Source organism: Elgaria multicarinata, chromosome 6 (assembly GCF_023053635.1).
Source record: "Elgaria multicarinata webbii isolate HBS135686 ecotype San Diego chromosome 6, rElgMul1.1.pri, whole genome shotgun sequence".
Lineage (NCBI taxonomy): Eukaryota > Metazoa > Chordata > Lepidosauria > Squamata > Anguidae > Elgaria > Elgaria multicarinata.
This window is the reverse complement of record NC_086176.1, coordinates 9,829,268-9,852,976: the sequence shown is the minus strand read 5'-3', so window position 1 is coordinate 9,852,976 and position 23,709 is coordinate 9,829,268. Positions and strand designations below refer to the sequence as shown.

Genomic DNA, 23,709 nt, shown 5'->3' with positions numbered 1-23,709 from the left:
CTTAAAGCACTACCTACCTTGGGACCTGAATAACTGAAGAATCATTTACTTCTACCTCAACCAACTGTGTAGCAAGATAATCTCCTGAGGCTCAACTTTGGATGCCACTGCCATCTGAGGTGGGGGGCAAATGGATATTCCCCCCCCTTAACGAGGCTCACCTGGTACCTACACCGATGTCTTTTTAATGCCGGGGGGGGGAGCCCTTTTCGTTTTCCCAAGCTTTTTCCTATCTGATGTGATGTCAGAATTATTTATTTTATTTTATTTCATAGAATCATAGGATAGCAGAGTTGGAAGGGGCCTATAAGGCCATCAAGTCCAACCCCCTGCTCAATGCAGGAATCCACCCTAAAGCATCCCTGACAGATGGTTGTCCAGCTGCCTCTTGAAGGCCTCTAGTGGGAGAGAGCCCACAACCTCCCTAGGTAACTGGTTCCATTGTCGTACTGCTCTAACAGTCAGGAAGTTTTTCCTGACGTCCAGCTGGAATCTGGCTTCCTGTAACTTGAGCCCATTATTCCATGTCCTGCACTCTGGAAGGATTGAGAAGAGATCCTGGCCCTCCTCTGTGTGACAACCTTTTAAGTATTTGAAGAGTGCTATCATGTCTCCCCTCAATCTTCTCTTCTCCAGGCTAAACAAGACCAGTTCTTTCATTCTCTCTTCATAGGGCTTTGTTTCCAGACTCCTGATCATCCTGGCTGCCCTCCTCTGAACACGCTCCAGCTTATTGTATTTGTATACCACCCCAGACCCAAAGCTCTCTGGATGGTTCACATAAGATCTTGCCAAAACTAACTGAGCCTTATGAAGAAGACCAGAAGTCCAAACGTGACAGTTTTCTGCGACAATTTTTGAATTATTTTCCCATTACATAAAAACATGCCTTCCTTAGATTATGTAAATTATGTGCAACTGGGTAGGAGCATTCCTCTGTCAAGCGCTACATTTGAAGAAAAAAAAGTAATAATAATAGCCCATTCTAATGCCTTCAATGGGTAAAAGATTATCTGAGGAACCGCGTGACAAGTGACTGGTTAAAGGGCTTGCTTGCCTGACAATTGAAAAAGTGGTTTTCAGAATCTCTGGATCTGAAGGGGGTTGGACTTGATGGCCTTACAGGACCCTTCCAACTCTACTATTCTATGATTCTATGACAGATTGCCTTCAGCTCACAACCACAGGTGTATCCCGCTTCAATAAACTAAACTAATACATTGCAATCACAAGCCCTATCACATAAATTGTCATGCATCATACACGTCCAAAAATATCCTTGGCCCTTCAATAATGTTCTTGGCCGTCCCATAAAAGAGATTTGATCCCTATTCTTCAGGTTCGGAACATGAGTGCATTTGAGCTCAGACCCAGAGGACTAGGATAGGGAAATGAACACAGAGATGAAAAAGAAATATCCACAAAAACACCCAAGAAACTTTTAAGAAATTAACAGCCACAGAGAGAAAATGTCGACAAGCAGCAAGTCCATAGAAAAGAGGGGAAGGCTGAAGACAGGCTGGTCTCCACTCCATGATCGCACCTCCCCAACACCTTACCGCAGCAATGGCTTTGGGGCCCTCGGCGACACTCTGGTTGAGGGCAAGACCAGCAGTAGCCGGGCGGTTGGGTGGAGTTGACGGCTGCTGCTGCTTCTTCATGGCTATCCCCATGGTATCCAGGCTCTGGCTACGGCCCCGGATCACCCGCTGGAGAGAAGGGCAACAGGGAGACAGATACAGACATGTTCACAGGCACACAAAAGGACATCATGAAATGGTGGGTAGAGGGAGAGGAAGGCAGAAGGAACTAAGACTGGGCTCCTCCTTCTTGCTAGGCCTCAGGCTGGCGAGGCATTGATTCCAGCTTGCGAGTGGGTAAATCCCACTTGAATCAAGCAAATGCATATCAGGATCATAAGAAGTACTGGTGGTCCTTGTGGCGTTACAGCCCACAAGTCAGTTCCCCAATGTATGTCTGCATTGGTAAGTCTGTGGTGTGTTTAGAATGTTAACCTGAGCGGGCGGAGTTAGAACGTCTGGGGAGGGGGGAGGAGGGATATATAAGGGAAGGACTGAGGGGATTGGGAGAGAATTTTAGGGACTCTTAGGCCACAGCTAGACCTAAGGTCTACCCTGGGATCAGCCAGGGTTCGACCTTGCCTGAGCACTGGATCCCCTGTGTGTCACCTAGGTGAACAGGTTTGACCCCTGGATGATCCAGGGATAAACCATAGGTCTAGCTATGGCCTTAGAGTCTTTAGCTTTTAGTGCTTTAGCTCTTGGTGTGTAGAGTACTTGGGTTCTGGAGAATTTGAGGTTCAGTGTAGAGAGTGGTGTCTTTGGAGCGGGGTGTGCTGATAGACAGTTTGTGTATAATAAACAATAGTGACAATAAAGTTCAAGAGTGATTGTGTGAGAGGAAAGAAAGCACGTATGTGAGTGATTGGAGGAACGGTTTCAATTTTTTTTTGATTTGAAACAAAGCTTGTGAACTTTTAAAAATAAACTTTAATCATTTTGTTTTAACTACCACAAAACCTCCCACGTGTCTGTTTGGCATTTATCATCTGAAGTTTATTCATTTAGCACCCACTCTGACAATAATTCACCTCAGCACAGATAATTCATAGCGCATTATTCTATTATTGAAATCCTTCTCCAATAAAACCCCCTTTCTCCACATAGTTCGGAGGAAGGCGGTGTTTGTCCCTCGCCTCAGGCGTATCAAGCGGTGGTGCTTGGCTTGAGCAGGGAGTGTCCATGGCCGGGCCTGGTGTTCAGAGCCTGTGTCGTGGCAGTCCTCCTTTAAACAGGAGATGTGCCCCCATTATCAGAACTCTCTAGTAAATAACCCAACACATCCTACCCGCAATATAAACCCAGCAGGCACAAGTTGAGAGAGCAAATTCTCATTATTGGAACAAAGTTATTCCACAAATACGCAGAGTAGTGTTTTTCAGCCTTTTAAAAGCAGTTCTAGGCAGCCTGTTCCATACACGCATCACCTCTGTGTGCAGCGGCAGAATGGTACCTTTCTGAACAGCAGATGGAGAAATGACATTTGTAATGCCTCCCAAGGGAACAACAACAACAAAGAAAAAGAAACACCCAAGTAGAAAACTAGCACACTGGAGAGTGGACTGGTCTAGAACCTCCCGCTATTGTGCCTTTAAAATAAAAACAACTTGTAGACTTTTTGTTTTCTGGCAGTGCAAATACAACCATTGCTTCCAACCCTTAGAGAGGAAGGCTGCTTAACTTCCGTAGATATCTAGTTTCCACCACCGCCTATTCGTATATTTAGCAGCTTTAACGTCATATTAATGTAATATTTATCTCAAGGAGGAATTTATACATAGAGGTGCTTACCAGAAAATGTCATCAAACTGAAAAACAAACTGCAATTTTCCAGGAATGCATCTCCATTTCAACACGTGGCGGAGTATTTATTAAAATATACTTTAATTTCATGGAAACATAGTAACCTTTCCCTATTTAAAAATGAGTGTATATGCTTGCCTTACTAAATTTAAACCTAGCGACTCTTGATCCTCTCTCAATGTCATAGGAGAGTAATTGCTTTGCTTTATCTATGGAATAGCCTTCCACATAATTGTAGCACTTTCTTCTTTTGCAGTAAACAAAACTAGTTTCCTTAAACCGCAGGTGGGCAACCTGTGGCCCTCCACAAGTTTTGGCCTACAACTCCCATGATTCCTCACCATTGCCTATGCATGCTAAGGCTCTTTTTGTTCACTCACACACACTCTGTCACACACACACACCTAAAATAATTGTAGTATCACACCAGGCAAAGCACTGAAGATGGAGTTGAACCAGCAATGTATTGAATGTCTTCTCTTCATCTTGCCAATTTCTATTATACTCAAAAAATGACAGCTCTGTCATCAGCCAACAGCCTCAGATTGTCAACTTGAATACTTAGAGCTTTTCTACCTGAGCCTGTTAATCACTATATCTACTTTGGGTTTCATGGCAGAATTGAGATCCAAGCTCTACCCAAAGAGGTTTTTCTTTCCTGCTTTTCCACAACATGACCTCTGTGCTATAGCAGAATAGCGCAAATACACGATTAGGAAAGTACTTTCTTTTGCTTTCCGAAATTATATCCCATTTCTCCACTCTAAAAGAAACCAGGAAAGTACTCTTATAAAACAAAAGCAAAACTGGAGGATCGCAAAGAAGCTATAAATAACTGGGAGTAAGGTATCATGAGTGCACAGTAAAAGCCTTGTAGAAAAACTCTAAAACCAGAGAATTCCCTCAGCAGTATGAGCATAAATAATACTTTATCCTATGTTGTAAATGTAGTTTTACCCCTTATCAAATCTCCAGTTGGACAATTAAAGTTTGAATCCATATCCTAGATTAGAACAGAATTGGTCTCTTGACCTTTTTTGTTTTAATCACACATTAAAAGCAGTCCATGACCTGCTTTAATCCTGGCTTTGTTACAACTCCCAATCCATAAACATACTACAGCTTTGATATTAGTACACTACTAAATCATGAACCAAGGTACAAAACCAGAAGCCCCAACTACTGCTGGAGTGTACCATATCACTTCAGGGGGGGAATTAGAACTCCCCAACATTCAAGCCCCTTACTGTGCAACTTACAAAACCTCCACGTCAGGGGAAAGGCCAGCTTTTCCCTAACTTACTAACTCTGAATGGCCAGGGTTATCACACACACACACACACACTGAGAACACACGCATATACTACAAAAGTATATATCTGTTTTATATGAATGTTGTTGTTATGGCTTTCCCATGAAGAAACTAAAGAATTGTAGTTTGCTGAGGATTTTCTATTTTCTATCACTCACAGAACTACAATTCCATGAGTTTCTTGGGAATATGATGTAACTGTTAGACCCCTGAAAAGCTGCAATCCCAAAGCACACCCACATGGGAGTACATCCCACTGAACTTCGGAGCAGACATGCATAGGATCGTGCTGTAAGTCTGGCACAAATTTGTTCTCCAACATTACATTCATGCCTCTTCAGGCCACTCTGAAATCCAAAGTGGTGAAATTCTGCAACAGTTGCCTCAAGGAACTCAATACCTGACAGAACGCCTCTCCCGACATGAACCTACCCGTACACTGCGCTCAACATCTGAGGTCCTCCTCCGAGTGCCTACTCCGAGGGAAACTCGGAGGATGGCAACAAAGGAGAGGGCCTTCTCGGTGGTGGCCCCCCGACTGTGGAATGATCACCCCGATGAGGCTCGCCTGGTGCCAACACTGTTATCTTTCAGGTGCCAGGTCAAGACTTTTCTCTTCTCCCAGGCATTTAACAGCATTTAACAATCACTGTTTGTTTTTTAAGAGATAACAGAATTGTTGCTTTTAAATGGATGTTGTTGTTTTTATACTGTTGTTTTTAAGTTTTTGATAGTTTTTAAATTTTTTATACCTTTTTAATGTTTACTGTTTTTAACTTTTGTGAACCACCCAGAGAGCTTCGGCTGTGGGGCGGTATATAAATGTAATAAATAAATAAAGGGAAGATGTTAATCATGCTCCCCACTGCTCCCTCCAGATTGGAAGCAGGGGCAGATACACGAGGAGCATTTCCTTTCCTGCTTTCCCGCTACATAACCTCTGAAAGGCACTGTGGTATAGCGTAAATAGCACAAATATATAAGAGGAAATTGGACTTTCTTTTGCTTTCACAATTAAATGCCACATTTTCCATGCTCTAAAAATACTCGCCAGAAGTGCTGGCTAGACACAGAAGCAAAACTGGAGGGTCATCACGATGTTTAAAGGGCCTGTAAACCAGTGTGAGTAGGAAATGATGAGTGCATGATAAATGCCTCATGCAGAAAAGCCCTGGGTGAAAAGCCAGCATTAGAAACAGACTTCTCTAGCCAGAGCTATGCATAAGTACCATCACTTTCCTGAAAAAGAACTATGCAGTGCAGAATCGCATTAATTGCATTTTTTAAAGCTCTGATTAGATGTGTGAAACAACCTCAGTAGGAGGGCACATGCAAGGAGCTATTGCCACGATTCTGTACAGAAAAGGTGGAGAATTTGGTGACAATCATATGAACAGGTGGTTCTCTCTTTCTTGGCAGGGCAATATTCGTTTGCAACCACAAGGACAAAAAATACTAGAAATGATCTCTAGCTGAAATAAAGATTTCCACATTCACATAGCACACCCACTGGCATTTGGGGAGAAGGAGCTCTATTCCCAACTCTCTTTTCCCAAGGAAAAAACTGCACAGGAACTGACCATGTGCCTAGTGTAAAAACATTTATGTACCCAGTGACTGTCAAAACACATGGCCAACCCCGGGACACAACACTCCACTTGGCAACAATGGCTGATGCCAAAATTCTCATGGATTCACCCAGCACTGGCCAAATAGTGATGGAAATATCAGGCTTAAATCCCCCATTCTTGACTCTCTTCACACTTGTATCAAGTTCCACTCAGCACAGACAACAGCATACAATGAAGCACTTTTGTCTTTATGCCAAAATAAGCCATAGCTGAACTCCTGTTTTCACATCCACTCAACCATCCACCCCCCCCCCCAAAATCTATGGTGGCTGCTCCTAGACTGTTGTGGAAGAGAGTAGCCAGTGAAATAGGGCTAAGCTGTCCCAACTATTGTCAGAAGAACGTAACTCAGCTTCTTGATCTGCAATATTATTGCATGGATTCTCCCTCCTTCTGCATTTTCCTCCAATGTACTGCGTTTAATCCCATAATCAGCAGTACAGAATGCAAGGAGGAGCTGGCGGGAAGACGAGGCCCATTTGAAAACCTGAACGCAGCATTTTTATGTTGTAAATTTCCCAGTCCAATCTACTTGCCTACAGAGCCCATGTTTAGATAAAAAAATTCTGTGTGGAGCCAGGCCTTCTACGAGCAGTTTAAAAGCAGACATTAAGTGCTAGTGTAGCTCAGAGCGTTTCTACATGAGTGATTTATTGCATGTTCATGACTAGTCACTCACAGAGAATTGTGGGTCTTTTACATAATATCGTCAACCTCCAGGACATCTCCCGTGCTTTCTACCCTTTATCCCACTTTTAAAAAGATTGGATATAACTGATAAGGGTAACGTGAAATATTGGCAGCGTTATCTACTGGCTGTATAATGAAATATATAGAAAACATATAGAATCCACTGTGAAAGGGTGTCTCTGATTCAAAGCCCATGTCCGCCCATGCAAAGGACCTGATCTTTATTCCACAAAGAATCCGGAAGCAGAAGCCCCAGTAAGGATATGAGATTTTAGCCTGGTGTAGTGAAGCCCTTAGAGAATGAGCTGACAGCCAGGAAATCCCTGGTCTTCAGTAAGCCACCATCTCTCAGACTCAGTCTCACCTCACCTTTCTACAACATGAAGATAAAGGTACAGGCCTACCTGGAAGAGTAGTTGTAAAGACGATTGAGATAATGTACGTGAAATGTTTTCAATGCACAAAAAGCACAATATAAAACATTATTGGTGTTGTTATTACTACTATATTATTATCCCACAAGAGCAGAATAAAATGGGTAAAATCGATATTACACTGAAAGGGAGATTAAGTACCTGCTTCCTCTCTCACCTTGAAATTCTCAAAAAAGCCACCACCCCCATTCTCTAGTTTGTCATCTTCGCCAGAGGCCAAGCCCATCATACTGCGGCTACGAATTTGCAACTCCTCATAAAGGCTCTCCAGGAGGGCACTGCGGGTTCGCTCCTGCTCGAGAAAGAGAAAGAGAAAGAGAGAGAGAGAACGTGTGTCAAAGTACAAACAGGATACAAGCAGTGTGTGTGTGTGTGTGTGTGTGTGTATAAGCAGAGAAAGTTCAGCAAGTGTGACAGAATAGCAGGCCATTCCATAAGTAGGTCAGTTACATAATGCACTGAATCATATAGCTCCAGCCTTATGACAGCTCCAACAGCTTTTTAATTGCTTCTGGGTCAAACTCAGCCTTTAAAGCCCTAAACACCTTAGAAAACAGGTCTCCCATATAGGTCTCTGATATTAAGATCAACATCAGTGGTCTCACTCTCAGAGCCATCTGAAGATCTCTAGAGAGGGAGCACCAGAGACAGGGCCTTTTCTGTGGTGGGGCCATGGCTCTGGAATGTTGTCATGCTGAAATTTGTTAGGCTCCCTCTCTTTCACCAGAAATCAAAGACACTTATTTTGACAGACTTTTAATGTGTAACACCCTGTTTGCTCTTTTACTCTTGCTGCTGCTAAGTTTGGGATTAGCTTTGTTTTAAGTGTGAAGTTATATTTTGCTACTGCTTTCAGAAACTGCTTGTTGTGCTTGCATTTTTTTTAACTGATTATATTTCATGGTTTCATGGTTTTGTTATATGCCATTCTGGTTACTGTTAGTAGGAGAGTGGGAAATAAATGGTGGTTGTTGCTGTTCTAAAGCTTTTCCTGGACTGCATCACTTCAGGCAGCAAGTAAGGGGTTGCCTGCATGTTTGAATGCTCCTCCAACACAACGCACTCCCTGAAAACAAGAATGGCAGAGAGACATGATGGTCCTAGCAAACTCTGGCTCAAATTAAACTTGAGAAGGGAAGGGAGAGAGGAAGCAAACATGTTCACCTTACACTGCAAAGTCTAGTAACTGTTTGTTATGAATAGCTTGAGTACACACACACACACACACACACACACACACACACACACACATATATATATATATATATATATATTGTCTTTAGCAAGTTAAACTCTGTGGAGGGGAGCAAGCTATGAAAGGAACTTATGAAAATATAGCCATGTTTTCCCCTCTGTTTATGTTGTTTGTTTGTTTGTTTGTAGCTCTTTTGTTACCTCAAAGTAAAAATAAAACCACCCCATTTTTCCTCCATTTTTTTATAATCCCGAAACAGGTGAAGTTTTAAGCAATAAGTTCTAAACTCTCAGATTAGGTTGCAAAGGCTGTATGATACAACACTTGTTCCATAGGATTGTTTAGACAGAAAAAAGGCCTACAGCTCCCAGCAATCCCCAGCCAGCATTTTCTGTTTTGACAAAAAAAGTGTTACAACTCTCATTATGGCCCAGCCAGCCATGCTGGGAGTTGCAGCAATTTTTTCTGTCTAAAACAGCATAGGATTGCGGCCTAAGTATATGTTGGAAACATGTCTGACCTTTCACTGAGGGACAATTCACGCCATCCCACTTGGACATTGTTAATGAGAGTCGGTGTGGTGTAGTGGCTAGATCAGTGGTTCCCAAACTTTTTCAGGTCACCCACCACCACCACCCTGGTTCCACAAACTCATGCCCAGTGCCCCCTACCCTACACTATAAAAACCATTATTCAGAATAGCAGATTTCAATGACCCACTAAGGAAGATAATAACAATAAAATTCAAAACAGTAACAATTAATTGAATATTTATTCAAAATCCAATTACATTTTTTTAAGTTTATTCAATTAAACAGAATTGATGAACTTGATCCAGTGATATCATCTTTTCAAAGTCTGATAGTCATTTAGCAAGAATATTAGATATCACATTTAGTAACTAGGGTGGAGTACCTCACTCTTCTGTAAATTCTTAATGTGATGGATGGGCTTGATGAAGGGATACCAGTTTCCCAGTGTCTGGTTTAAAGTCACTTAATGTGAGTCTTAAATCACCATGTTTAGTAACCTGGAGTCGATATCTTTGCTTGGAGAGAAGTAGGCAGACCACACTAAAACCACATTCCACCAAATAGGATGTTGGAAATGCAACCAGGGCCAGATCTACACCAAGCAGGATAAAACACTTTGAAAACGTTTTGGAAACTGTATATGTTGTGTGTCCCGGGCCCTAACAGTTGTCAAAACTGTTATAAACCATTTTAAAGCAGTAGTGTAGATCCTGCCCAGGAGCTCCTGAACCACTCTCCATAGTGCAGGATAGCGATCAGAACTTTCCTTCTGTAACCAAAACTCCTGGTACGGAAAAGACCACCTCGAGCGCCCCCCCCCGCCGCCCCTTTGCCTCTTAATGCCCCCCTATGCAATCCCGCCGCCCACTTTGGGAGCCACTGGGCTAGAGTGTTGGACTGGTGTGAAGGGAGAGTGTAACAAATATGCTCCCCCTACCAGGCAGGCCAGTGATTCCCAGCCTGACCACCCCAGCCACCCACCTTATATCAATCCACACTGGACTTAGCACCAGGAATCCCCTGACACAAACCAAACCACTTTAAGGCACAAAGCAGTTTATTAATGGGTTTGAGGGAGAAGGGAAAGGAGGGGAATAAAAGGAATTGAAACAGATCATTTAAAAAGGATTGACTACATAAAAGCGTGAAGCAATAAAAGCACAAGGTAGCAGCATGTGAAGTAGGTACAGAGAGAGCAATTTAGCAATGCAACCAAGCACAAAACAACAAAGTCCTGGCTCACCGACACTATATATATATTACATTGGGGGGGGGGGTGTCCCACAAATCCAGCTGGACGAAATGCACCCCCGAGCCTGAGGGTCTCGGGAGAAAATGATCCCACAAACTAACCCATTTTAGGCCCCAGTCCTGGCTGGTGGGGTGACTGAGCTCCACCAATCCAGGTTTAGGCTACTCCTCAAAGCCTCCCCTTCCCAACCGGAGAACAGTTCCCACCGGAGCAGCTGTAATTAATCTGCCAATTATATATAGCCTTGAGACTCCAGCCTGCTCCAAGGGTCTTCTGATAATAATGGCCAGGTGGTAATAGTGAATGTGCTAGGCCATTTCCAGCCAAAGACAGTCTCATTAGGGATCCCTAGCAACAAATCCCACGTTTTTGCAATTTTATGGGTCTGCCTCTCTTAGCTATCAACAGCCCTGAGAGGAAGGCCATGAACATAAGCCCAGTGGGGAGACCAGGAAGAACAGAGTTGGGAAATCCGGGTTCTAGTCCCCACTCAGCTTTGGGTGACTGGGTGACTTTGGGCCAGTCACAGACTCTCAGCCCAACCTACCTCACAGTGTTGTTGTTGTTAGGATAAAATGGAGAAGAGCCTTAGGTTCCTTATGAGGAAAAAATGTGGAATATAAATAAATAAAATAAAATAAATAAAAATAGATGGCATGATGGATTTGGAGGTCTGACAACAACTTTGTCTGGAGAGATCCACTTAACTCTACGTTCTCCAGTCACGTGAATTGTCCTCAAGTAATCACAGTGGGTCTGGCCAATCCCAGATTCCATCTCTCATCAGAAACAATTGCCAATCATTTTGCCTTTTCCCAATATACATAAAATATTTGGAAAAGGGAGCCAGAGGGGTGTGTGGCTATGGCGGAGTAACCACCTTTCCCAGCATAGGGAAACTGTCATCTACCTTGCTCCAAATGCTGGAAGTGAGAACTGGGTGCTACTGCAATAAGGAAGACAGAAGTTGTGGTAAATAACCCAAGCCATCATGCCTTCTCCTTACTGACCAATGTGTTTTATTCCTCTTCTTGAGGGGCTTTATCAGTTCGTTTTAAATGGGCACTTAGTGCTTTTAATCCATTCCCGGCTTCCAGCAATTTTAAGTTTACGAGCATCAGGAGAAATTGTTCAAAGTCTCCTATGTAACAGCTATAGATAGTCCAATGTTCAATTGATTGATTCCTCGTGGACTCTGCATTTCATTTCATATCCTATCGCTTCTTTCCGAGATATTATTTCCTGCTATTCATATAGCTCTTTCTCCTAATAGACATTAATACAAATGCAAGTAAACAGACTCACCTCGAGCTTAGCAAATTTCTCAGCATGGTAGCAGCTGTATTCTGCATTGATAAGTTTTGCCAGGAGAAATTCACGGAATTCTGCACCCTGTGAGAAAGATAATGCTCACTCATCGTTTTTGGTGGTTCTGCAATACACTTTCTCAAACTTATCCACTGAAATCCAGAACCACTTTGGAATCTGAATGGAGAGCTAAAGGCTTTGCGATGCTTCTTAGCAAACCAAATTTACTCAGACTTCACGTCAATAACAAAGCCTGGGAACAGACACCCTCACATATTTCTACATTTACCTCTATGAACTGCACTTTACAGTCACAACAATCATGTTCTGCAGCCCTATTGGGGCACACCACCACCCAACAGCACTCCCCATCTTATAGAACAGCCTTCCTCAACCTGGGGCGCTCCAGATGTGTTGGACTACAACTCCCAGAATGCCCCAGCAGCTGGCTGGAGCATTCTGGGAGATGCAGTCCAACACATCTGGAGCGCCCCAGGTTGAGGAAGGCTATTATAGAAGAATACGTTAGTGTGAGGCTTATTACTCGAGATCTACCATACTGATTTTGCTGAGGCTTGATTTTGCTGGTGCAGAAAATTTTGAACGTTTGAAAAAGTTCATAGCTCAAGCTTTAATAGCAATTAATTTCCTCTGCGCCAAACAGGCAGGGCGGCCCCTCTGCCCGCAGGGTGATGGACACTTTTACCTACATGCAACACCAAGTACATTTTAGCCACTTTTTCAAATATAAAATGGCAACAGGAACATGCTAAAGGATGGGGTGGAAAGTTGCAGATGGTTTTAAGACTCCCATCAGCCCCAGCCAGCATGGCCAATAGTCAGGGATGATGGGAGTTGTAGTCTGACATCTGGAGGGCTACAGGTTCTTCACCCCTGTGCTGAAGCCACATCTGTGAAGCATGGGATTTCTCCAGCCCTGAGCAGCTTCAATTAATATACAGCCAGCAATGTGGAGAGAATGAGCAAAGTACTATTCCCCCTTAAGCCTTTATTTATTGTGCTACAGGGACCCATTAGACAAACAAACCTTTTTGAATATTGCTGGATTTGGCAGAGGGGGCCCAAAGAAGGGAACATCATCACGGGCTGTAACAGAAACCTGAAACAATCAGAAATGACAGAGTAACTCAAGAGTGGGGATAGAAGGACCATCACGCACGGCAGGGCCTACAGCCCTAGGGCAGGGAAACAGAAACCATTTCTATCTTGCTGTCTGATGAAATAGCTAATTATCACAGAGCAAATCAATTTCTGCCTATTGTGAAAAGATGTGGGCTGTCAGCTGCACCCCACATACAAACCCCTTTCTTACACCAAGCACAGAACAGGAGCCCAAGCATGAGGCCTGTGTGGCCTAGCATTTTTTCTCCCTCTCATAATACTACAACTTCAGGTCACCTCGTGAAGCTGATTCAGGACAGGTTGAAAGGAAGTACTGCTTCACACGGCGCAGAGTTAAATTATGGAATTCACTACCATACGATGTAGCGATGGACACCAATTTGAATGGCTTTAAAAGGGGGTTGGATACCATATTACGCCAGTCCTTCTACAACTTCATTGGCTGCCAGTCCAGGTCCGGGCCCGATTCAAAGTGCTGGTATTAACATTCAAAGCCCTAAACGGCTTGGGGCCAGGTTATTTGAAGGAACGCCTCCTCCCATATGTGCCTGCCCGGACCTTAAGATCATCCTCAGTGGTCCTTCTCCGTGAGCCCCTGCCAAAGGAAGTGAGGCAGGTGGCTACTAGGAGGAGGACTTTCTCTGCTGTGGCACCCCGGCTGTGGAACGAGCTCCCCAGAGAGGTTCACTTGGCACCTACATTGTTTTCCTTTCGTCGCCAGCTGAAGACCTTTTTATTTTCTCAGTATTTTAACACCTAATTTAACTTAAATTTAAACTCTGTTGTTTTAATTTCATATTTTAACCTATATCAATTTTTGCTGTGTGGTTTTATCCTGGTCGTGCTTTTTATATTGTATTTTGTATTTGTGTTTTTAAATTGTTGGTTGTTTTATTATGCTCTTCATGGTTTTAATTTTTGTGAACCGCCCAGAGAGCTTCGGCTATTGGGTGGTTTAGAAATGAAATAAATAAATAAATAAATAAATACATTCCTGGAGGCAAAGGCTATCAATGGCTACTAGCCCTGATGGATATGTGCTATCTCCAGTATCAGAGGCAGGAAGCCTGTGTGCACCAGTTGCTGGGGAACATGGGTGGGAGGGTGCTGTTGAACTCATGTCCTGCTTCTTGGTTTTCTTGGGAAGCTGGTTGACCACTGTGTGAACAGAATGCTGGACTAGATGGACCCTTGGTCTGATCCAGCAGGGCTCTTATGTTATAGCACAAAGTCATGGGCTCCTCTCATACACATATCATAAACCCATCCCATACCGATTACCTCATAAGGCATGAAAGAAAAGTTTTTATTTTAATTCTGAAAGTACCTTTGGAACACTTCTGAAGTTACACTCTGGCCCACACTGGGGCTGTTCTACCAGACCCCAAATCACACTCGCCCTTTTTTACTATTTCTATTTAACATAACATCCAGCCTGAAGAAGACTCCTTGCAGCTTGCTGACTATTTTGTAACTTTTTGTTTTAGGATTGTTTTGTTTTGTCTTTCGTAGTGGACCAGCACAACTGCAAACACTTTATAAGTAGATATTTACTTACATATATTTTGGGCCTGTAAATCCTACCAGTGGTGCTGGCTCACGCTGTCCCTGGGATCAATATCCTCAATTAGTTTGGTGCTCGGTCCCTCTCGCCAGCTGTCCCTCCCTCCTGGCTACGTATGAGGAACTCTATGACTGGTAGTTCTTTAGAAAGAGGGTCACAAATCTGTCTCTCAAATTCTAACTCCGATTTAACTGCCCAAACACACACTCTCTGTTCTAGAGAAGGGCCTCTTCACAATGTTGCTTGTTCCGCTCTAACTCTGCTTCTCCGATTGGCACCTCATTTCTCCCCTTTGGGCCCCTGGATCTCCAGGCTCTTTCACCACCCCTCCATGCCCAGACCCTGCGCAGACCAGGTACACAGGTACATTTTTTTTAAAATGTCCCGCTGCAGTCTTAGGGCCTTGCTAGACTTACCTTTGAATCCAGCCTTCAGGTGCGGCGAGCCCGTGCTACAATTAGCACACGCCGTCGCACCTATCCAGACGTCAGACGCAACGGGGAAAGGAAAGCCCCGTCGCGTCATCCATTTTTTAAAAACAGTTAAAGCGGCATGTGCGCAGGAGCGCACCAACGAAAAGGTAAGTGGTTTTTTTAAAACTAAAGGGTTTCCCGCTCCCCCCGCCCCCGATTTCCCCCCCACAATGTCTGATGCCCCCCCGCTTGCCCCCCACTCGCCTGCTTGCTTGCTCGCCTGCCCCCCCACTTGCCATGTCCGATGCCCCCTCCACCACCACCCCGGCTGCGATCTCCCCACCCTGGCTCCGCTCTTCCCCCCTCCCCCATCTCTCCTGCTGGGTCCACTCTTTCCCCCCTGGCCCCCATCACTCTTCCCCCCCCCCCCGCGATTCCCTTGCCCCCGGCCCGATGGGCACAGCACAGCTTCTCCTGGCTACTCGCAAGTAAGTGAGCAGCCAGGAAAAGCCATGGAACCAGTTATACTTTCCACAGCCCCGGGCTCAGCCCGGGGCTGCAGAGAAACCAGTCCACAAGTGGATCCGGTTATCTGCATGCACAGCAGGGAGCCCGGGCCTCCCACTGGGCTAAACCCTCGTCTAGGAAGGCCCTTAGTGTTGTCAGTTAATTGCATCAATACACACCTGCTAGTATTCTAGAGATAAACTAACAAGAATGCATCAGGTTCCAAGATGCTGAACCAGAATTGGGCCCCACATTTCCTTTAAGTGTCTATGAACAGGGGCCTCCTTGCCCCGCCCCACCCTATCGACTCACCTACACATTTCAATGGTCTTTCAGGCATCTGCGAATATAGGTGAAGAGGCTAGTCTCTTTTAAAGTGGGCAATTAAAAGGACAAGGCCAGCAGTGCAATTTGGATCACACCCTCTCACTTGCAAAGTACTTGTCAAGGCAGCGGAGGGGTGGTACTGTGAATTGTTCAACATGGAAAGCCATTTTTTGTAGGGTTGCAGCCCAATCCCTCCAAATGGCAACTTCTTTGCCAGAAATCAAACCCTGTGAAAACTCATCCAAAACTTCAGAAACTTTCCAAAACCAGTCCTTGAGATACTTTACTGTCTATTTTATTCCAACTTCAACATTTCCCTTCTAATAAAATCTGTCTTTTTAAAATTATTTTCTTACTTCCAATACTGGTGGCTACTAGGAGGAGGGCTTTCTCTGTTGTGGCACCCTGGCTGTGGAACGAGCTCCCCAGAGAGGTCCACCTGGCGCCTACAAAGAATTGCTTTCGTCACCAGCTAAAGACCTTTTTATTTTCTCAGTATTTTAATACCTAATTTATCAAATTTAACTTTTGCTGTTTTAATTCTGTATTTTAATCCTATATCAATTTCTGCTGTGTGGTTGTGCTTTTTATATTGTATTTTGTATTTGGGTTTTTGTGAACCACCCAGAGAGCTTCGGCGATTGGGCGGTATAAAAATGTAATAAATAAATACCTCTGTGTTGATTGTCAGCTGACTAATAATTTACTAGGCAAAACTATATTGCCTAATATTCAGTACTGTATGCAATACTATATGGTATGATATAGAATTTTTTTACTAAATCTCCAGGTGGTTCACAGAAATTTAAGCCAAAAGTACAGCATAAAATATAAAATATGAAAGCTTAAGACTACAATAGAAAACACAATATAGAAGTATAAAAGTAAAACAAGAATAAAACAGAGCAGCAATGCAGAGATTTAAAATACAGATTTAAAACAGCAGAGCTAAAAGACTGGGATGCTAAAATGCTTGGAAAATAAAAAGGTCTTCACCTGGTGATGGAAGTATTAAAACGCAGGTGCCAAGCGAACCTCTCTGGGTTTCTATCTGTACGCCACTCTGAGATCTTAGTGATATAGGGCGGGATATAAATATTTTAAATAAATAAATAAAATAAATAAACCTCTCTAAGTTAAACGAATATTATAAATGTCATTATCTTACTTGTTTTTGTTTCCTTTCCTGATGCATGGTTACATGATCACCATAAGAGTCACTACTACTAGTGTTATTGCTAGTGTACTCTAATACACGCACTGCACTGCAGTGATTAAAAGTGGCATACATGCTTCACGTGGTCCTTTCTCAGCAAAAGACACAGAAAACTGAGCAGGAAAGGATCAGAGCCTCACTTCTACATATATGAAGAAAGAGGACATAAAAAGAGAAAATGACTCCTGTTCTCTTCCTCCTGGCATAAAAGAATTACAGGCAAAGGACAGTTATTGCTCCGTAAATTTTGACTTACAGGCAAAGAACTGTTATTGCTCCGTAAATTTTGACTTACAGGCAAAGGACTGTTATTGCTCAGTAAATATTGACTTACAAGCAAAGGACTGTTATTGCTCCGTAAATTTTGACTTACAGGCAAAGGACTGTTATTGCTCCGTAAATTTTGACTTACAAGCAAAGGACTGTTATTGCTCCGTAAATTTTAACTTAGAAACACAGCCCTACTAGCTGGATAGTACCAGAAGACCAATGCAATAGTAAGAAGTGGGCTAAGAGATGCAGCAGGTACCATGAGTGCCTCTGTGCACTTTACCTTGTAGAGAGTCTCCCCAAGGGCGCTGTGATGGAGCTGCACTACCACATAGGCATGCAGAAAGTTAGATGCAATCATGTCAGGCACAAAAGGAGTATTTTCATCCTGGAAGACAATGGCCACAATATCGTTCCCAATGTGGCGCTTCCGCTGAAGCTGGAAGAGGACACACAAAGGAACACGTAAGAAGGGAGTTGCCCTTCCAAACAGCATGACTTACTCAGCCTCCAACATGACTTACTCAACCTTACTCAACCTCCAACCTCCCATCTTGGTTTATTTTTTAATAATAGAAATGTAGGTTTGAAAGTGTGGGTTCAAAGTGTGGGTTCAAAGGAATTTATTAATGTGTTGGGACCCAGACCTCACCTCTGCCTTGTACTCGTCTTTCGGACAAGTGACATGCCTTTTGTGACAAGCCATGGTGGCCATTTTGTGATGGCGCCCAGGACAGTTTCTCAATTTGCAAAATGTGCTCACGGGCCCAAAAATGATGCCTGTCCCTGCTCTACAGGCTTATTCAGCAGTAGACCAGTTCAGACGATCAAATCCTAGTCTAGTAAGCCAGGATATGCACAAGTTTTATGCAGGTGAATGCAGGCCCTTCACCCTGGCTTTGCAGGGAAACAAGCCAGGAAGCGGCAGTGATACCCAACCAGAGTAGTATGGTTAATGACTTCCAAACATGACATGATATGAAGCCACAATTTAAAGTTGGCTTCTGAATCCTGCCTTGTTCAGAAGCCATTAACCACAGCTTTTTCATCCAGCCCATGTGAAGGGAAGAGTAACGGGGTCCATGTAGTTGCACAAAGCTCATACATATCTCAGCCCTTTAAGACACAGCGTGGTCATTCTAATACAGCCACATTGTTCCCCCCCCCACGGTTCCCCACAAAGTACCTGTTGGGCATCTCCTTCCGTGAAGGGCAACTTGGTAGAGACGTGGAACATGATCTCTTTGCCACGGAAATTTGTGTAGACAGACTCGGCTCCTGTTTGACCTCTTGTAACATCCAAGCCACCTCGGAATCTGAACAGATCAACACGAGAAAGGCAAAAGAAGATGGGGAAAGGCGGAGCAAAGAAGAAAAAGAGACCACAAACGAAAGTAGCATTTTAACTGAGTCGGATGGGGAGTCCCAGGCCCACGGGCCAAGTCTTGCCCTCTTGATGCCCTAATCCAGTGGTTCCCAATTAGCTAAGTACTGCGGACCCCTTGTTTTTCAAATGCCAAGCCATGGACCCCCTACTTTCGAAAATTTTGTTATTTCTATGGTAGTTACCTGTGCGAAGCAATTTTTTGGAGAAAATAAGGGGTAGCCCCTAATAAGCAAAGGATTTTAGGTATACTAAAAAAACAGACCATAAAATTTGTGATATTACCACGCAAAAATGACAATGATTTCGTTAGGAATATAAAGACCAATTTAATTTTACTAACGTCTAGTTTACAATTGAACAAATATGGCATGTCTAGCAGCTACTAAACCTAAATGTGATGGGAGAAATCATGCCTCTTTTTGTCCTGAACAATCCCTTCCACATCCGGTTCAATATTTCCTACTTTTAATCTCAAATCTGGATCAACATCGAGCCGATTTCTATGCTTGTTCTTCATATAACAAAATGTCAAAAATGTTTGTTCACAACGATATGTGGAACAAAAGGGAACTAGATGTTTCAAAGCCTTTTCACCTAGCTTCTTATAATCAGGAAAAACCTTCACCCAGAATTGGTCCAGTCTATATTCTTTGACAAATGATTTCAATGAACCATCACAAGTCACGTCAACAAGTGCATCTTGCTCTTCCGCAGACAGAGTTGTGAGTTGTACATCACCACATTCAAAAGGATTCCTTCTCCATGAGTTTTCAGGATTAGGTGCAGGGAAGTAATCTCTGAAGCTAGTCGCTAAATCACGCAGGTGCTTTCGCGCATGACGTCACCGTCGAAGCAAACAGAGCGCGGGAGACGGCGTATTTTCTTTTATTAAAGTGCGGACCTTGCAGAGCTAATAGGTGACTGGTGCCACGGACCCCCTGGAGTCCGTGTACCACCAATTGGGAACCACTGCCCTAATCTGACCCTTCTCCTTGCTTGGTAGTCTCCCGGCTTTTGCACACTTTCGCTCCATTCTAAAAGGTGGAAATGCCTGAGTTAGCAGCAGCGAGAGCACGAAACGAAAACCGTCCCGGTATTTATTTATTCATTGTACTTTTTGGCACCACCCCTTCTGCCTTCGGTCCTGCCTACCCCTTGAAGGCAGTCCCCTGAGAGCTTCTTCAAAACTGAATTCATCCCTTCAGCTGAAAGGGGTTCCCTATCCCTGGTCAACTACTGTTGGCCCAAGACTTTTACTTGGATGCAAGCCTCAACTAATGGGCCTGCCTTCCCATTAGTCTCTGTATTCTTGGGGGTGGGGAACACTTCACGAGGCTGAACTCCTCACTAACCAAACTATTCCACTCAATCCTAAAATTGCCCTCCTATCAATATAATTTTTGTGAACCGCCCAGAGAGCTTCGGCTATTGGGCGGTATGGAAATGTAATAAATAAATAAATAAATAAATAAGATGGGATCTTGCCCCAAAGGGCCTCATAACTCACCTGTTTGGCAAGACTCACTATAGCCAAATGCTGGAGATCCCTGGATGGAGACTTATTTGAAATCTGGCTGGCAACAGCTCTGGGACTTAGCTCTTATGGACAAATTAATAAAGAAAACCCGGAACCAAAGAAGCAACACAACCACCACCATTTTCTATAAAACTTGGTTTAATTTTATTATGTGGTTACTAAGGAACATGGATATCGACCTCCAGCCACCCATTGTGATCTTTGGGACACCACTTTTATTAAACTGGTGGAAGACTCTTTGTTTTGTCCTTGCTATCCATATTTTTTCAGTGGTACTCTCATTTGGGGGAGGGGGGATGGAGGGAGAGAGAACTGTTGTGTACTTGTATTGTTTTATCTAAAATAATAAAATACATTTTTTTGAAAAACGGGCCAGCAAGGACAACTTTCAGAACCTTTCCCTACATTACTGGGGATGTCTGTGTGCTCGGTTTTTGTTCCATTGTGTGTATTTCTACTGCTGTTTCCTATCTCAAGAGCCTCGTGTGGCGCAGAGCGGTAAAGCAGCAGTTTCTGCAGCCGAAACTCTCCCCACAGCTTGAGTTCGATCCCAGCGGAAGCTGGTTTCAGGCAGCCGGCTCGGGTCGACTCAGCCTTCCATCCTCCCGAGGTCAGTAAAATGAGTACCCAGCTAGCTTGGGGAAAGGTAATAACGGCCAGGGAAGGCAACGGCAAACCACCCCGCTATAAGGCCTGCCAAGAACATGTCAGTGAAAGCTGGCGTCCCTCCAAGAGTCAGTAATGATTCAGTGCTTGCAAGAGAGGTTCCTTTCCTTTCCTTCATGTCTCAAAGGAAAGCAGTTCAACCTTCTTACAAATATGGAGAAGAAAATTCTAATCCTTGTACCAGGACCCTTCTGTTCATATAGGACCAGCCTGAGCCAGTGGTGCCCTTTTAAGCCTGCAATCCTAAATACATTTACTAGGGGGGAGCACCACTGAACACAGGGCTACTTACAAGTTAGCATGCAGGGGACTGCACTGTAAGAGCATGTAACTCATTTCCCCCCCCTTGGAGGTTTTCAATTAGCCAAAGATCCAAGCCTTAGTGTCCACCATTGGACTGTTTCCCTATAAAAGGTCATTCAACAGTCAATAGATGGAGAAGTGAAAACTTTGAAATACTTTGACATTCTTTGGATTATTAAAGAATGCCAAAGTATTTACATTCCCCCCACCCCTCCACTCAGTATAATTCGAGATTTGCATTCAGTAAAACTGGAGCCCGTTTGTATCTCACAGGCAGTTCTGTACTTTTCAGAGCCTCACCGAGTTAATATTACTAGACGCCTGCAACAAATAACGGGCTAGTGAGTTCAAAAGAGCACGTGAATTTCAGCCCCGCCACTATCACCGACTCTCTCCCAGCCCTCATTGCCTCCGCAGCAGAGCCAGGCCAAAAGACTGCAACGGCAAAAAGTTCACAGATGGCAGAATTCCCCTGTCATGAATTCCTAGCAATACTTTGGGGGCCTCTTACCCACAGTCCCCAGCCCTCTGGCCACCCTTGCATGCCCTCATCCTTGATGTCATGTATAGCCCCACTGCACCTGTATTGGGAGTAGGTGAGGCAGGTAATCCGAGCCAGACACCAGGAAGTTAGAGCCAGTGGAGGAAGAGGTTCACACGGGAGAGACTCCAGCTGGTAATCTGCCCCCTCCAGAGTCTATCTCTTCAAGGCCAAATTCGATGCTTTCAGGAGACAGGGAGTCAACTTCCGGGGGTGAGCATTCAAAGACCTTACTTGATGCTAGGAATCGCCAGAAACTAAAACGTTCAGCGAGGTTAGCGGCAAAGAGACAGGCGGACAGATTGCATGAGAAATGGTCCACGCGTCAACCACCTTGAAGTTATGAACTTCTGAAAAGCCTTTTCTTTGAATGGACAATTGTCTTGCTTAGTTTGCATAGTTTTTGCCTAAGGGGGTATTTCACAGCCTAGTTTGTGTTACAGAAGTGTTTATTGCTTGTAATAAAGCTTTGTAAGTTGCTTAGCACTGTGTCTCATTCGTCTCCAAGAGGAAGCTGGAGCAGCTACAGTAAACAACACTTCCTGCCAATGGTGCTTCAGCCCCAACTCTTCTTTCTTCTTGGCTCCTCCTTTCTTCAGCTCCACATCTCAGTCATCCATCATCTCCCTGCCTACTTCATCCCATTCAACACTCCCTCTCCTTCTGCTTATAGGACGTTAAACATGGTGAGATTTCTTTAGAGTCCTGTCTACCCTCTATTTTACGCCAGCTCCCCCATTCACACTAGTTTGTGGTGGTTGTACACAGTGTCATCCTAATGCAGGGCTCCACCCAAGCTTTGCAACCATTTTAGCATAATTTTTTTCCTAATGAGGAAAGTCTGGTATACCCTGAATGGCGGTATAAAACCCTGTGTGTTTCTGCAAGTCTGCTCTACCACAGAACCATCTAGTGGTTGAGTAATGGAATATATAGAAAGGCAGAGAAAGAAATCCCTGGGGGGGGGGGAACCTGTGTAAAGTAAACCGCCCAGAGAGCTTCGGCTATGGGGCGGTATATGAATGGAATAAATAAATAAAGTAGTCTAGCTTAATTCCCACCAAGAATTCAAAAGCAGAAGCCTTGGTAAAGTGGTAGGTTAAAAGCCTCATGTAGAAAAGCCCTTTAACTCCCATAACCCCACAGCCAGCTATGCTTTAGTTGAAGTCCAATACATATGGCGGGTACCAGTTTGGGGCAGGCTGCCCTAGGACCACTTTCCCATGTGAGATTGTAATTCTGCAGAGCTGCCAACTGTTTGCTTCCCTGAGCAGACAAACTTTCTGAGCTATCACACAAGTTCAGGCAGCTGATGAGTGCCAGTGGGGTCACCATCTTCAATGCAATACAGCACACATACTATCTGGCACTAGACTTTTTTATAGCGAAAGTACTCACCCACGGAAATCCTGCAGCTGGATCCGGTCTCCAAGGAGATCTAAAAATTCCAAGAAGCCCAGACTCTCCTCTGTATTACTGAAGACTTCTTCCTCTGTGGTCTGGAAAGGGAAAAAGGCAACAGACAATGGAAGGAGAGCCATTTCCCATTCGAGGTCCTGGCTATCCTGGGGTCTAGGGAAAGGGGAAGTTGGAGACAGACACCAACTCCTTTATGCAAGTGTGTGCACGCAACCACCCACCCTCCATTTTCCTACCATTTTATTCTTGCCTTGCCTCCCCTTCCTCCAAATGTAGCCTCCCACCTTTCTATAAAAACCATGTGAATCTGTTCCCCAGGATTGAAAAGGTGAAGCTCCAGAACAGGTCCAGTGAGTGGTGGGCCCTGGACCCAGTGCCAGCTCCCAGCAGTGTTGTGGGTTTTTTTGAGGGGGGGGGGAAGGTTGCTTGGGAAAGACACCTTCAAGGACTGCCCCTTCAGGTACTGGGACAAGTTAAGAAAGGCTGTGGACCTGCTGGCTACCGCTGTCCGGTGTATCTCCAGTTTCCTCCCCCTTGCCTCACCATCGGTACTTAATGACTGAACGTCTTGCCAATACAGGGCCAATGAGAAGTCGCAATGGTGGCCCTCTAGTTGGCCCATTACCCTCAGCCTCTGAGCAAGTTGATACCTGAGCAAGTTGATACCTGGCTCCCCAC

The 23,709-nt window shown here is 44.2% G+C and overlaps 1 protein-coding gene across 5 annotated transcripts in view; it reads right to left on the bottom strand.

Moving 5' to 3' along the window:
• Positions 1 to 23,709, bottom strand: part of LOC134400585 (rap1 GTPase-activating protein 1-like) — a 79,226-nt gene that overhangs the window by 13,261 nt on the left and 42,256 nt on the right. For all 5 annotated transcript variants that reach the window (XM_063129004.1, XM_063129003.1, XM_063129000.1 and 2 more), the window contains 7 exons: positions 23,011 to 23,111; positions 18,365 to 18,494; positions 17,462 to 17,617; positions 12,787 to 12,858; positions 11,736 to 11,822; positions 7,608 to 7,742; positions 1,560 to 1,709 (listed from right to left, as the gene is read on the bottom strand). In XM_063129004.1, coding sequence (XP_062985074.1) covers positions 1,560 to 1,709; positions 7,608 to 7,742; positions 11,736 to 11,822; positions 12,787 to 12,858; positions 17,462 to 17,617; positions 18,365 to 18,494; positions 23,011 to 23,111 — 831 coding nt within the window. The remainder of the gene's footprint in view (positions 1 to 1,559; positions 1,710 to 7,607; positions 7,743 to 11,735; positions 11,823 to 12,786; positions 12,859 to 17,461; positions 17,618 to 18,364; positions 18,495 to 23,010; positions 23,112 to 23,709) is intronic.